Source organism: Atractosteus spatula, chromosome 4 (assembly GCF_055471065.1).
Source record: "Atractosteus spatula isolate fAtrSpa1 chromosome 4, fAtrSpa1.hap1, whole genome shotgun sequence".
Classification (NCBI taxonomy): domain Eukaryota; kingdom Metazoa; phylum Chordata; class Actinopteri; order Semionotiformes; family Lepisosteidae; genus Atractosteus; species Atractosteus spatula.
The window spans coordinates 68,032,609-68,047,339 of record NC_142709.1 but is presented as its reverse complement, the minus strand read 5'-3'; the positions used below and the strand labels follow the sequence as shown (position 1 = coordinate 68,047,339).

At 36.2% G+C, this 14,731-nt stretch overlaps 1 protein-coding gene across 4 annotated transcripts in view; it reads left to right on the top strand.

Annotated features, from left to right (window-relative positions):
* LOC148836947 (NACHT, LRR and PYD domains-containing protein 1b allele 5) overlaps positions 1 to 13,716 on the top strand; it is a 28,054-nt gene extending 14,338 nt beyond the window's left edge. Inside the window, exons 1-15 of one of the 4 annotated variants that reach the window (XM_088914555.1) lie at positions 1,248 to 1,311; positions 2,694 to 2,726; positions 3,049 to 3,087; positions 4,237 to 4,272; positions 4,504 to 4,551; positions 5,543 to 5,586; positions 5,850 to 5,902; positions 5,982 to 6,199; positions 6,767 to 7,017; positions 7,944 to 8,078; positions 8,428 to 8,563; positions 9,325 to 9,375; positions 9,947 to 10,024; positions 11,121 to 11,402; positions 12,300 to 13,716. In XM_088914555.1, coding sequence (XP_088770681.1) covers positions 5,581 to 5,586; positions 5,850 to 5,902; positions 5,982 to 6,199; positions 6,767 to 7,017; positions 7,944 to 8,078; positions 8,428 to 8,563; positions 9,325 to 9,375; positions 9,947 to 10,024; positions 11,121 to 11,402; positions 12,300 to 12,319 — 1,230 coding nt within the window. In that variant the 5' untranslated portion in view covers positions 1,248 to 1,311; positions 2,694 to 2,726; positions 3,049 to 3,087; ... (1 more) ...; positions 4,504 to 4,551; positions 5,543 to 5,580 and the 3' untranslated portion in view covers positions 12,320 to 13,716. Of the gene's footprint in view, positions 1 to 1,247; positions 1,312 to 2,693; positions 2,727 to 3,048; positions 3,088 to 4,236; positions 4,273 to 4,503; positions 4,552 to 5,542; positions 5,587 to 5,849; positions 5,903 to 5,981; positions 6,200 to 6,766; positions 7,018 to 7,943; positions 8,079 to 8,427; positions 8,564 to 9,324; positions 9,376 to 9,946; positions 10,025 to 11,120; positions 11,403 to 12,299 lie in introns of those variants that run through there. The other 3 variants (XM_088914554.1, XM_088914551.1, XM_088914552.1) reach the window with 3 other exon arrangements.
* The last annotated feature ends 1,015 nt before the right edge of the window (positions 13,717 to 14,731 follow it).

Genomic DNA, 14,731 nt, shown 5'->3' with positions numbered 1-14,731 from the left:
CCTCTTTACTGGCAGCTCTCCTTTTTTCTTCCACTCAGAAGTTGCCTCAATAATGTCATTTTCATCCCCATATGTTGGGAATCGCCCTTTATGGTAGAAACAGAGCTGACAGTGGCGGTGAGAGAAACTTAATTTAAGTGTGGCCTAACGTGCTATATGTGGCTGATTTAGAATTTGAGCGTTGAGTGTTTCTTAGTGTTAGAGGCCAGTTGTTTCTGTTTGTAGTACGTTCCCCTATTGTATAAAACAAAAATACAACACCAGTTCCAACGAGAATTTAAAATTTATGACCAAATGTTTTGCCTATGTAGTATTTTTAGAGTCTGTGGTTACTTGTATTTTTTATTCAGCAGGGAAGGAGGAAGTGGTGCTGTATTATAAGTCAGAATACCTGCAGCTTTGCTCTTGAATTTCATTTCTTTTGATCAGATGCGTGATGTGGAATCAAGTACTAAGATTTGTGGATGGATGGATGTGCAAGGAAGGATGGAAAGGTCAACACAAAACACTGAGCTCTTGGACAGACCGTTTAGATTATGTGTAATAAAAATCTTTTTTTTTTTACAGTCCTTTCATGTTGGAACAAGGCAAAGTGCTCCACAGTAAAATGTAGATTTGAAAATGGAAACGCTTTCAACATGTAATTAAAAAATACATTGGACAGAAGGAAAATCAAGAGTGAAAAATATGTTATTACATGTCTTTTATATAAAGTACTGACAGTCATGCATGATCTAACATGAGTTGAAAGAACATTCCATAGCCTAGGAGCAGCGAAGCAGAATTTATAATCTCCCAAAGCTCACTGTCTTGGGCACAGGAACTAGACCCGACTGTACAGAGTGAAGAAAGCATGGTGGTATTTAAGGAACTAGCTGGAGGCTTATGTAATCAGGAGCTAATTTGTTTAAGGCCTTAAAAATAAGTTGCTTATTTTGCAGAAAACGTATTTAAGGAAGCTAAAACAGGAGAAATATGGTCACAAGTTTTAGATAAAATATAGGGTACAGAGATTTGGACATATTGTGATAGATTATTTAATTACACCAGCAATAAAGGCATGTCAATATTCAAGCCAAGAAAATACATGCATGTATCAGCTTCTCTGCATTAGACTGAGAAAGGCACAGGTAGATACAGGCAATGTTATGCAGTGAACCTCAAATATAAGAGTAGAATCAGTGCCTTGAGTAGTTGGACTGACTTCAGTACTGCCCACTGTCCTGTTATAGTAGAACAGATATGGAGCTGAATCATCAAAAAAGTAAGAAAAAAACTCATCAACAAAATTCCAGTCTCATCAGAGCTCAGGTAAAAGAATCTTTGGAGGATCCATGTTCTGATATAATCTGTAAAGCTTTATAGAGCAGAAACTGCTCGATTAAGGTGCCTATATGCTTTTTTATTAAATGAAATAGCAATACAAAAGAAGTCCAATATCATGCCTCAGAAGGATCTGACCCAGTGCTACTATGTAAATATTAAACAGAAAATATCCCATAACAATTTTCTGGGCACTAACAGAAGTAACCAACTTTGTTGAGGAAGAGCAGGGTCTACATTAAACAGTTGCTGTTCATTGAATTAAGATGAAAGATCCATGGCTGCAACACCTTTGACCCTCTGCAGTGCCCCTAACAGGACTGCACTAACAACAGTTTCAACATCAGCACTGAGGTCCAGCAAAACAGAAATAAATACAGGGCTGCAGTCAGCGGCCATCAATAAGTCATTTGCAGCCCTATCAGAAACTGTTTCTGAACAGTGCTTAATTTTAAAATTGGATTGAAATGGTTCATGCAACCTGTTTTCAATTTGCAGTTGTTTTTTAAAATGAAAGGCCACCAAACTTTCCAAACCTTTGCAAGAAAAAGCCATATACTGACTTACAATTACTGATCAGGTTGGGATCTTTTTTTTTAACAAAGATGTAATACAAAAGGAGCAATTCAAGAACTTCATGAATCATTGTGTTAATCATATTTATCATGTGTTTTTTCTTTTACATAATAACACCTGCAACTGCAATCGTGGGTTTATTGAAAACCTGTACTATCCTCAAAGGCAAGGATACTAAACAGTACAATAATGAAACAGTTAATCATGAAACATTCCGAGATCAGGTCAACCCCAACTCCCAGCAGCTGTCTGCACTGGGTCACACTTATAGACAATCCCTGGCCACTGTAGAAGCCTTTGATTTGTAGCTGGACATTCTATCCCAGAATACATGGGTCATCTTGTAGTGCATCAAGTGTAGTAGGTTAAAGCCAAATCAGGTCCTTGGGGCCTGACTTTAGTGCAGTACTTATTGGGGTTTGTCTGAATAACATCAAATTCTGCAGATGTCCTTAATTTCATATTACTTAAGAGTTATGCAAATAATGCTAATTCAGCTAGCATTTTTGTCCGTATTGTCCCTTGTAAAGTTGCACTAAACTGTGAATGTTTTCAATAAATCTCGAAGACATTCATTGAGTATCATCAAACACCAGCACTTTTACCCCTGTAATTTCAGTTGCTGAATTATCTTTATAATAATAAACTTTATATTTAATAATTTCATGCTAAAAGCAGGTTACATCACCTGCATTATTCAAAAGTTGAAGTTCTAAACTTATATGTAATGCTATATTTCCCTTTTTTCTTCTAATGTTATTCATTATTAAATTTGCACAATTTTTCTTAAACAGGCAGTGCAGTTGAAAATGAACCCAGTAGCTCAGGTTTGTACTCTTTTGCATTTTATTTACTTTTCTCTTACTATTTTTGTGTTATTGTAATCTGTGTAACTGTGTGTATGGAAACAGTATTTTGATCTTTCCGTGGGGCGTCCTGAGATCCAACCCTATATTCATTTTTCTACAAATGTATAGAATTCTCACTGATCCAGTCAAACCTTTGGCATCTTTGAGATGCAAATGGTTCCTGAGTGTTTTCAGTACCATTAGAACGGATAATTTTTTTGTGTTTTTCCTTTTATGCTTAATGCAATTGCTCCTGTCTGTAGCGATTTCTTTTTCATTTTTAAGTTCATGTTTTTGGCAGAAACATCAACAGAAGACAGCTCAGAGGACGACGAATCTGGTAAGTACTTCACAGAATTTTATTTCTACATTTAATGTGTTAAGCCTGTATAATTGTTTTCTTCATACTGTACCTTAAAATAATAAAATATTTTTATCTGTTGGCATTTTAAAGTGGGACCAGAGCTGCTGTGATTTGCAGCATATGATACAGATAATTCTTTATCATTTCTCAAAGCTCAAAAGAGAATGATAATGAAGCAGGTAAAATGGACCCCTTTGGATTTAAGAAAAAAAAAAGTTTTGTAGTTAATCATTTCACTTAGTTCTCTCCAGTTCAGAACTACAAAATGGTGAGCAAACTTTAAATGTACGGTACATAGGTTAATCTGAAATTTGTATTCTATAAATTGCATTGTGTTTGTTGTTTAAATAAAAATTAGCAACCAAATAGTTTATACATATACAAACTGATCTGTCCTTTGAAGAAATCCTTGATTGGAAAGTCTAATTAGTCCTTGAGTCTTAGTTCATTTTGCAGAGGTTGCTCCCCTGCTCATCTGTCCAGCATGTAATTAATCACTTAGTGGAGTATGGAAACAGTGAAGGGCAGCAGAGTCTTGTGAAAATGAAAGCACCTGCCACCTCTCTGAGCAGAACAATGTGCTTCTGGCAGACGCATTGCAGAACCACAGAATCTGGCCCTTTTCTTTTTCGATGTTTGAACATCACCCTCGGCAGAATACATTTGGAAAAGGCCAAGTCATGAAATGCTAATTGCACGTATGGATGGATCATGGCAGGACAATTGTTATAATTTTAATAATTTTGAAGAAATGTACTCCTGCTCGAAAGTAATATATGTAGCGTTTTATTTCTTTCAATTTTAATGCGTTAGTACACCTACGCAGTAGTCATTGCATCAGCATTTAAGTGCATAACATTTAGGGAACAATGAACTATTTCCAATCTTTGGAACGATCATGGTGTTTTGGTGTTTAAACTAAAACCTAGGAATCAAAATAAATTTGGGGGCTTTGTATTTACAGATCGCGCTGCACCTTTCCTTTTTTCTTGCAACCCATTTACCAACTGCTTTATAATTTCTGGTCAAAATCTGACTGGGTGTGTTCATATTAAGCTCATACGCTTAATGTTTTGTAATTGTGAGTTGCAGAAGCTTTCAGTTGTTTTTGTTTCTTTTTAAAAGAAAAAGAAGATGCAGATGAAGGAGGTTCAGATCATGGTAAGAACTATTAAGTTGTTAGGTTGTTAAATGATGCAGAGAAGATAATTGGATTTGTTTTTCAAGATGCCCAGATTTACCAGGTTTCTATTGGACTGCATCCATGTTTATGATTTGAAGTCGAGAACAGTATGTTTTTTACAAAAAGACTGATTACAGTGACAGTACAGTTACAGTTTTATGGTTCTCAGAAAAGGCATTTAAACTGATGTTATTGATATTCATTTGCAGAAAACAGTGCTGAGAGAGAATCGCAAAAGGATGGGCATAGTTTTGGAGGTATCTTTAATTTTTATCTTCATCAGGTGCTTTCATTGGATTTATGGGCTCTTAATTTCATTGAATACCAGAACACCAGAAAGAAGATAATGGAAGTCAGTGCTTTCAAATGTTGCTTCTCTATTTTCCATTCCTGTTTAAAGTGAAAGAATTTGATTGAAGTGTTTACTGCCAATCTAAATTCAAGAGTGTTAGAAAGCCTGGTGAAATTCCAAACATCTAAAAGATGTATTTCAACATTGTTAAAGATATAGATAATACTTAACATGTACTATTTTCTTAATGTATTAGGATAACAAGACTGCTGTCAGTGTGGTGGAAGTTATTCTATGAATATTGTCAGAATTGTCATAAAAATACAATTACAGTTGTTATCAATAGATAATAACTATATATATACTAGATAATTATATATACTAGATCATTTCTGAAGCTGAGTGAAACATAATTAAATTTCTCCACCTAACTTTACCTCTTGCCTGATTCCCCTTGTATATTTCTCCCAGTTTTCACCTTGATTTAATAATCTTCGTTATCACTGCTTTTCTAAGCCAAGATTAATGACTTTCATTGTCACAGCTTTACGTGTTATGAAAAGTCTGTGAAACTGCAAATGTTGCTTGTTTTTATCGCTTTCAAGCCTGGTCTTTTTGAGAAAATGCAAATGAGAATTTATTTGCATTCATTATCATCCTAGTGAGAGTTGTTGGTTTAAACTATGAAAATATCAAATTTGTATTAGGGTTAAAACCTTCACTTGTCACTTACTTTATGTTGATAATGAGGTTTTTCTACATCTGAACATCCATCTCATTTACTACAAACATTAATGCATTCTGAAAATCAAGCAAGAACAATTCAAGGAAATCTATAATACTTGATCCTTCTTCTCAACAGTATACTCCTAATAAAATCAAATTAGATTGGATTGGAATCCAAGCTAAGCCAAGCTTTGATGAAAATTGTTTTTCTAATTAAACTTTTTTTCCAGATGTTTACATCACCCCGTCGTGTAAGAGGTGTAACGCTATGCAGGTAATGCAGTGCTGTTTGTTAACCATCATTTTAACATGGCTGACATAAATCACAACCAGGAGAAAAAATGGTTAATACTTCCCAGGAATAAAACGTTGAATAGTTTAAATTGTTTTGTACAGCAGTACAAAACGAATGCTGTAAATAGATTTATTACAACACATCCCATATTTGCTAAACATTATATCACTTGTTTAAGAGCTCAAAAAAACAAGGTGTGAAGAACTGTTGTTGCTAGAATCATTTTCCTGTTATTTTCACAGACCCAGTGCAGTGAGCGTGTAACTCCACGGAAACTATCAAGGGGTCGTTTGCTGTAAGTGAAGTTTATATTCCCGTTTTTCAAAATAAGGCTTATCTTTGAACTGAACTTTATTTTTCGTTGCTTTTTACAGCATGATACTGCAGGATGAAGGATCCTACCAATGTTCAGTCACTGGTTTGCTGTTCGAAGTCTCGGGGAAAGTTAATATTAAATATTCAACCCTATCGTGGAGCAAGTTTGGAGAATATTTAAAAGACTCTTGGAAATTTGCTGGGCCTATTTTTGATGTGGAGTGTGACCCAGCTATCCTTAAAGCAATACACTTTCCTCATTCCCTGTGTCTGGCTGGTAAGTTGCAGAGGATTGATACTGTTGGTAATTAGTCACAGCCTCCTTGAAAGATTTATTACAAACTATCTGTAACAGCTGGCACAGATCAGTAAATTCTCGGTCTTGATCAGCCATGAAGAAAGACAAAATGGTTTTAAAATGAAACCATTATATAATATTTTGATAGTCTCTTTGTCCTTAATCTTTTATAGTCATAACAAGTTAGTTTTGCTTATTTTAAAGCTTCTCCTTATTGAGGACCTGAATGAATCCATGTTTCCCAATCCTGTATCCTAAAGGTCGGTCAGATCACTTAAAAAAAGATGTACCTTATTCTACCTCTCTTAGACTGTTACAGTATATCACATACTGCTTGGCCTTCTACCACAAAAAACTCACAAATCCGCAATACAGCTGTGAGATTTCAGAGAACCCGTAAAATAATGTAACTGGAAATGATTCTTTTGTAGGTTTGTGCTGTTCCTAGCTGATCCTTGTAACAGTGTTATGTATGTGAAGGTTGCCCTTGCAGAGCGTAAATGAGTACGTGCGTAAGGTGAATGCGAATGTCTTGTGTTGTGACAGACCAGGAACATGGCATGACTTTTGGCCTTCTGCACCTGAAGAACAACTCCCCCATCATTGAGCCTTCAGCTGATCACTCTGGTTCCCACATTAAATGGAATGTGACATCATTGTCTCCCGTTGGGCCCATAGTTCAGACATCACAGCCTGTTGAACATCATGGAGTGGTTCTCGTATATAAAGTGGTGGATCACCATGCCTCGTCGTCATTCCGGGTGTACTTAGCCACCAACAATCACTCCGACATCAAGGTAAACTGCTGTATGACCTTGCAGTTCACAACCTGATCACCTTTCTCAGTTGCTGGGGCACAAGCAGAGCTCGGCACACTAGTCGGTGTGGAAGGTTAACGAAGGAAGCTCGTGTGACTTATGTGATGACAGTGGGTTTTTTTTCATTTTCATTTGTCAGTTCTGGTTGTCCCTGCCATAATGGTGAAAGAAGTGTGGGTACCACAAGAAACCTTCGGTGTTAAATAAGAGCCGAAGGTAACTTCTGTAGTAAGCTTTCCTCCCTGTGGTTTGGCAGACCGAGAGTAGGGCAGTGACGCACTAGGCTGGATTCATAGTTTCTGCTCTAGTTTTTTTTTTTTATTTTGGTAAGAAAATAAAAAGGTTAGAACTCCATGTTCATAGGTGCTCTGTCCAAAATTTACCTTTATTTGAATTAAAGTTTATGATTTATCCCCAAATCAAGTAACCACCTCAGATATCATTATGAAACATATACTGTATGTTGGCTTGACTTTGTGTCTTGTACTGGCTTCCTATCAGAACAATATGTTTGAAAGATTTTGTTTGATGTCTGGGTAGAGGAATTCAATATGTTCCATCTGTGGCAGTGGACTTTTCCTTATTTACATTACATAAATTGTACGAAGCTGAAACTTGTTTCAGCACAAAACCTAAGAGGAAGTAGGAATGATTCTTAAATGTCACATTCATTCTGTTTGAAAAAGCAAACATATTCTTAGTATTAAAGAGGATTACAATTAATTAAACTGTTCAGTGCTTCATATGGAGTCCCTGTGGTCAAGTGTACAAGAAGAGACGGGTAATTGCCACAGCCTTTCATACTAAATACATCGGTGCAACTGTGGTTTTTAACAAAATTCTGTTGAAAGTTCTTTCCCTTTTGATTTCATTTAATGTCACTGTTTTTTTCACATTTCTGTCAGGATATAGAAAAAGAAGTCAGGCATTCGAAGAAAAAGTACATCAAAATGGAAAAACCACCAACTTGTCTAAAGCTCCTGGAAGAAAAAAAGAAATACAGGCTAATCAGTGAACCGGAGGCGGACATTACTCCAGAGGTGCGATTTCTACTTGTAGCCTAGAAATAAGAAAATGGTTATCACTCTGTGAACCTGTGATTCCCTGTTGGGTTTTTCTTTCAGTAAATATAGCGATATTATGTGTTATAGTAATTATTTATTTATTATTTATATAATTATGTGTTTTTTTACTATTTTATATGATAGTTCCTTGGATTTCTTTTGTCCTAAATTTCACAGTCATAGTAGTGTCGTTCTGTCTGATCGAGTTCACAAAGGTGTGGTTTCCCTCTGAAAATGTGTTGCCTATGCGCAGTAAAACAATTGTACAGGTTTGTGTGCTTCTATGGCAATTCAAAAAAAAATGTGTTTTTTTTGTTCCTCCCAGGGCATTCAGTTCACGTTAGCGGCTGTCAAATTTAAAGGTTACTTTGAGGTTTATTACGAGCAGTCTCCGCCGTTCAAGCTGTCACTGATGGAGGCTGATTCGGATCAGACTGTTTGGACTGCCACGCTTCGAGAATGTACGTTGAGCCCGTACATTGCATGTTGCTGCAAAAGTGGAACTAAAACCCGCTGCAGTTCTGAGGTTCAGTGGGTGAAGAGCAGCGCCTGTCCTTCTTGACTCCTTCTGGCACTTATTGTTATTTTCTGCTCTGTCGGTTCACTGGGAAGAACTTCCCTTTTGGTTTAATAAAATAATCACATTTGCACTAAAAACACTTATAGCTTGCACATAAAGTGTACTGCTTTTTAGAGTAATCTGTAAGGTGTAAGACAGAGACCAGCTCTGGAATATGACTCTAAAGAGGAAATGTGAGTATTGTTCAGCAGTTTAGAATTAGTGTGTATATTGTCCCTTACCTACTTGTGAATTCATGAACTGTGGCTGTAAGATGACTAGATCTTGAACTAACTGTCCCAAAAGTTGAATTTTTTTAGCTTTAGTCTGTGTTTTCCTTTTGCTTTAGTTTGTTTTATGGCATGTATTTTTATCTTGAGCACCATCCACTTTGGCTTCTCCCTTAAGTTGCCTAACTTTTAAAACTAAAGCAATATTTGCATTGACCGCGGTGCTTGTCTTCAAAGTTGGTGCTAAAACGAAGTGTTAAATGTCACGTAGATTGCTACATATTATTACAAAAGCTCTGAAGTCACTTGTAATATACAGAACTCATGAAAACATTTCTGATTTACATTACTAAGACTTAAGAGTAACTGTAATGCAATATTTCTAATAGACAAGAAAATAGACTAGAAAATAAAGTATTTTCTGTATTTTCAGGTGATTGTGAAGCAGCCAACTTCGAGGAAGCATCAAAGAGAAGGACAAATGGTGATTTTTAATGCATTTTAATGCATGTTAAAAAAGTGATGCATGGTATTTCTTTTTATCTTCTAAATGCATGTATTATATGAATAGTTCTGGTGAACATTTCTTGTTTCAGAAATGTTAAGAATGATGTGGCGATAATAGCCCCAGGAGCTTGCATGCAGTAGAAAATAGGATGCAGTGCTCTGTGGGTAGGCAGAACAGTAGATGGCAGGATTTACATGTGTAGAGTTCAACTTGTGAGTCTGCAGGAGGCACTGGTCGGTGGCAGTGAGGGAGGGTGGAGTACAGGAAATTGGACAGTGAAGAAGAAGCATGACCAGCTGGCCTGCAGCCGAGGGAGAGTGAGAAGAGAGAGGCGAGAGGCAGGAGAGAACGTTGTGGTGGAGAGATCAGACACCACGAATGAGAGTCTTAAATCGGCTCTTAGCAGGGGAGGTGTAATCTTCAGACTTCAGAGTTAAGGAAGGACCAGGCAGATTTTCTTCTTTAAATGATTAAAAGTGATTGATAGCATTTAAAAAGGAAACACAGAAACATGCGCGGTATAACTAACAGCTTCAATTCCTAAAAGGTACTAAAAGAAGATCAAGCAGCAGTATGTCTGAGGAAGAAAACCCTAGCAAGAAAGGCAGGTGGATAGACAGTTCAGGTAATATTTCTTATCTCAATTTATCCAATTCAAATCTTTTTGTTAGGCAGTTAGCACCATTGTGTGTTCTTTAAATGATACAATACAATACAGTACCTGTACCATTTGGAGAATATGTCCAGGATTGAGAGGTGATATATAAATAGTATTTCCCTGATAGTAATTCATTCATTTTGAAAATTGTAATAAGAAGGATGTTATTTCCAGTGATCGTATCTCATACAGATTAATAATATCTGGCCTGGCTGAAATTCCCCCAACCTCATAAATTGTAGAAAGGAGCCTGTTTCATGCTCTGTTCCCTTTTCTGTCTGTTGTTGTGGTCTCTTTGTTGTGTTGAGTGTTGGTGCCACTACCCTATTCATAATATTGTTCTTCTAAAAGCAGATGCTCTGACAGTATAACAGAGTACAAAAATGCAGAAGTAGTGTGGTACTGTGATATCAGGAACATCAAAATGTGTTGTTAGGGCTGTGTTACATTTGTGTTATTGTTTTTTTTAGATGAAAATTCTCATTTTAAAGGTAGCTGTCTATCAAAGGGCACAATTAGAGAGTATGTAAAACTATGTGCCCGTGTGTTTAAGGCAGGGGCCTACAAATCTGGTCCCAGAGAACCACAATGCCTTCTGTTTTTCTCTCCCCCCAAGGTCTGAAAGAGGTTATTGGATCAATCAGCTGATTAATTTGGATCAGTTATCAGGTTTTTGAAGCTCAGTTTTAATATTTAAAGCTGCCTATAAACTCTGAAGGACCAGGGTGACACACTGCTGTCTTACAGGATCCAATGGTGTCTGCTCTCAGTGGATTTGGCCTTGGGCTTCCACAATCATCCTGAATGCTCCTAAAGTTACTTCCCACTTGTATTTCTGCTTCCTTGTATTGATCTTGAAGACACCCCCTGAGCTGGGTTGGTTCATATCTTTCCACATTAAGAACACCTGAATTAAATCCCATGTAGTGTTCTCTGTCCAAGGTTGAAAAAGATGACCTTAGTCACATTGTCTGACTTTGCCTTCAGACCAGAAATTCACCTGGCTGTTCTCGTTTGCACTCTGTGTCTTTAGACTAGTCATTGTGTGTTTTTCTTGTTGTAGATGGCCCGAAGAATGTTAAGAATTCAATTATAACTGATCAGCAGTTAATGGTAATCGCCAAGTGTATGGGCAAAGAGTGGAAGCAGCTGGGCATCTCTTATCTCAGTCTGTTGAAGAAGGATATTGATCAGAGTCAAGCCAAAGACGAAGACCTGACGATACAGAAGTTTAACATGCTTGATGAATGGAGAAAGAGAGCGAAGAATAACGCAACTGTGACACATCTGTCCAACATTCTCGATGGCGAAGATGTTCCCACCGAAGTCAGGACTGTCTTGGAAAGTATGTTACTATCGCCAGCAGGAATCTGCAAAGTTCAGCAGTTCATAGTTTTTTTTCCTTTTAAGACCTTCTCTGAACCAATCCATTTCTGTTGAACTTGGCTCAGTATACACAGTTAGGCTCAGCTGTGCTTCTAGTCTCCAGTGTGCCTACAGTTAAAAATCATTTTTATCTTTTCATCTGTCCTAATTGAGATGAAAATAGAAGCAAAGTATACTGTAAAGACATGTGATGTTTTCAGTTAGGTTTAAAATATTAAATGCACAAAATCCCTTATTCCCAATAATGTCTTGTCACAATAAGTTTGCATCATGTTAGATACTGTGATGTTAGGATTTACAGGTTTCGCTGATGCTAATTGGCCAATAAAAGCCATTAGTTCCTCTTAAACCTAAAGCACTCTGCAAACTACACACAATAGAACCTTAAATTACTGCAGAAGTGTGTACTTTCAAAGTTTAGCCATGTTCAGAGAAAGCTAGAATGGAAAATCAGATAGAATAGCTGGTTCTGCCAATTGCTAATATCTGCACTTTTATCATATTTGTATCAGTGACTTTAACAATAAATGAAGATATGTTTATTCATATTCCCTCTGTCTTGGATCTTGTACACGTTATGGTTATTTTAAGATATCTGATGAAGTATGAATTCCGAAACTTTATTCCTCAGAACTAGAAAAGCGAGTTTAGATCTGACATTCACTCGTGGTGACAAATGATTAAAATAATGTTTTTCTTAACCCCAGGCTCTTTTGAAATGCATGCTTTATAGGGGAAAGCCATATCTATCTAAATTGGTCTCAGAAATGTTTTATTTTAAGGCTAAGTTGTGTTTTTACTGTATAACCTGTTACAGATAGGATGTAAGCTAATTGGATTTTGCCCTTTCTTGTAGACATGTCGAATGGTTGTTGACTTGATCTCATGGAAAGTGATCCACTTTTTAAGGGCATTAGAGGACTAAAGTAGCCACCGATAAGCAGGATGGAAACTGATGAACAGAAGCCCTTATCTGTACTGTGGATGATGCCTCCACAGCAAGAATTACGTTGTATACTAATGGTTTAAAATGGACGTCGCTGGTGCTGGTATCAGAACTCCTTTGACAGAAGAGTGGATACTGTGACAAAGAGCTCTTCCACGGCATGCTGAACACTTTTTTAATGATTTGTACAAAATATCTTGTAGATATTGAATATGGAAAAATACAAACTTTGTATAGTGCTCAGAGAATGTAAATATATATATTTTTTTTAATTTTGCCATTAAGAAGACAAACCTGTGTTTAATTTGGGAAGACATACTGATGAAACATTGTGTGCTGTTTTACTTACATATTTTAAGATTTCTGATGTCAGATGTCCACACACCCTTCCTAAAGGAATGGTGCAATTTAATTTTAATTTTGTGTTTATTTACATTTTGTTTTCCTTTCCTAAAGTGTCCAAATGGCAACTATTACAGAGTACTGTGTGTGTTACATTCCAGGTGAGTGTACCTAATAAGACAGAAAAAAGCATCACTCATTCAACCTGCCAACTCAACCACTACAAGTTCTGGTTCTCTGCTTGATGGCAGCTCTTTAATTGATGTGAATAATCTTGTTTGTTTTCAGCGGAAAATGACATCAGTGTCTGGATTTATAATCTGGGGCTGGCAGGTGGATTACAGTATTGACTTTTATTTTGATATGAGATTGAGTTTTTACTTGAACTCACATTTTTCACTCTGCAAACTGAAAAATCAGTGTAAAAACATTAAAAGTCAGTTATACTCAAGGATATATACAGTACTCGATGAACTGAACTACATACAGTAGGTGTCTTTCATTAAAATAAAACATTTCAAGTAGAAATGTTAATCTTGGCAGTTTATAAAAAGAAATTATCGAAGGAGAACTGGGATACCATGTACTGAAATTATTTCAAATACTTTGTCCCAAAAGTGTCTCTTTCAGGGAGACACATATGTAGCCTGTATAATGTTTATCAAACAGTAGCAGAACGTTTTTATAAAAGGGATGCATCTTACCTAAAGACCTTTCAGAAGTTTTTTAACTGAAGCTTGAGTGGTTTGGATCAAGGAATGATATGTAAAATATAGACAACAATATATAGAGTTCCTTATTTCATACTTGGTGCCACTGATTCCTTTATTCTTTTCTACAAAAGAATGTTTATGTTACTGTAATTATTCTCTTTGGCGGGGTGGTTATTTTTTTGTTCTTCATAAGAAAGTAAAATCACAATTGTAAATCATTGAACGTTTATGTTAAAGACCTTTGAATAAAAAAGTAGTATGTTAGCCTGAAAGATTTTTTTCTTTCATTTTAATTTAACTTTTTCATTAAAGTTACTTTTTTATTGTTGTTTTTATTTTTTTTTTACTTTAGAATTAGTTTTTATCATGTTAGCAATCAGCATTGTCATATTCCTTTGTTTCCCACTAGGCTCGTGGAAGATTTCTGAATCATTTTAAATGGCAGTCCTACCTATGATGTACTGTACCATGGCTATAATTTCAGTTTTGTTTTGGACTCTTTGGTTTGCTGCAGAATAACCTTTCTGTTGTCACCAAAGAAAATCTCGTTTCACTGACATTGTTAGAGAGACAGTGTGACATTATACTCTTGGTTTGTGGCAGTGTTGTTTTTATGTTGATAGCGCCATTCTCCAATTGAGAGGAAAAATAAAAACTGCATTTACTTAAGCACAGCCAGATAATACCTCTTTTACCATTTTTCCCCACTTTTTATGGACATCACTACTTAGGGTGTATCATATTCTGTGGAAACAAAATTCCATGCAACTATTTGTTATGGCGATAAAGTATTGAACTGGGGACTGTATTGATACTGAACAGTCACTAATAAGTTAAATCAGCCTCTTTCTTTTTGTGAACCCTTTGAAATTATCTGGATTTCTGCATTAATTACTCATAAAAATGTAGTCTGATCTTCAACTAAGTCACAATAATAGACGAACACAATCTGCTTAAACTAATAACACACAAACAATTATACTTCTTGTCAATATTGAACACCTCATTTAAACATTCACAGTCCAGGCTGGAAAAAGTATGTGAACCCTTGTATTTAGTAACTGGTAGAACCTCTTTTAGCAGCAATAACCCCTGCCAAATGTTTCCTGTAGCTGCTGATGAGACTTGCACAACGGTTAGGAGGAATTTTAGATGATTCCTCTTTACAAAATTGTTGCAGTTCATTAATATTTCTAGGATTCCTTGCGTGAACAGCTCTCTTCATCTCAATTGGGTTGAGGCAGGGACTCTGACTTGGCCATTCCAGAACACAAATTTTCATCTGTT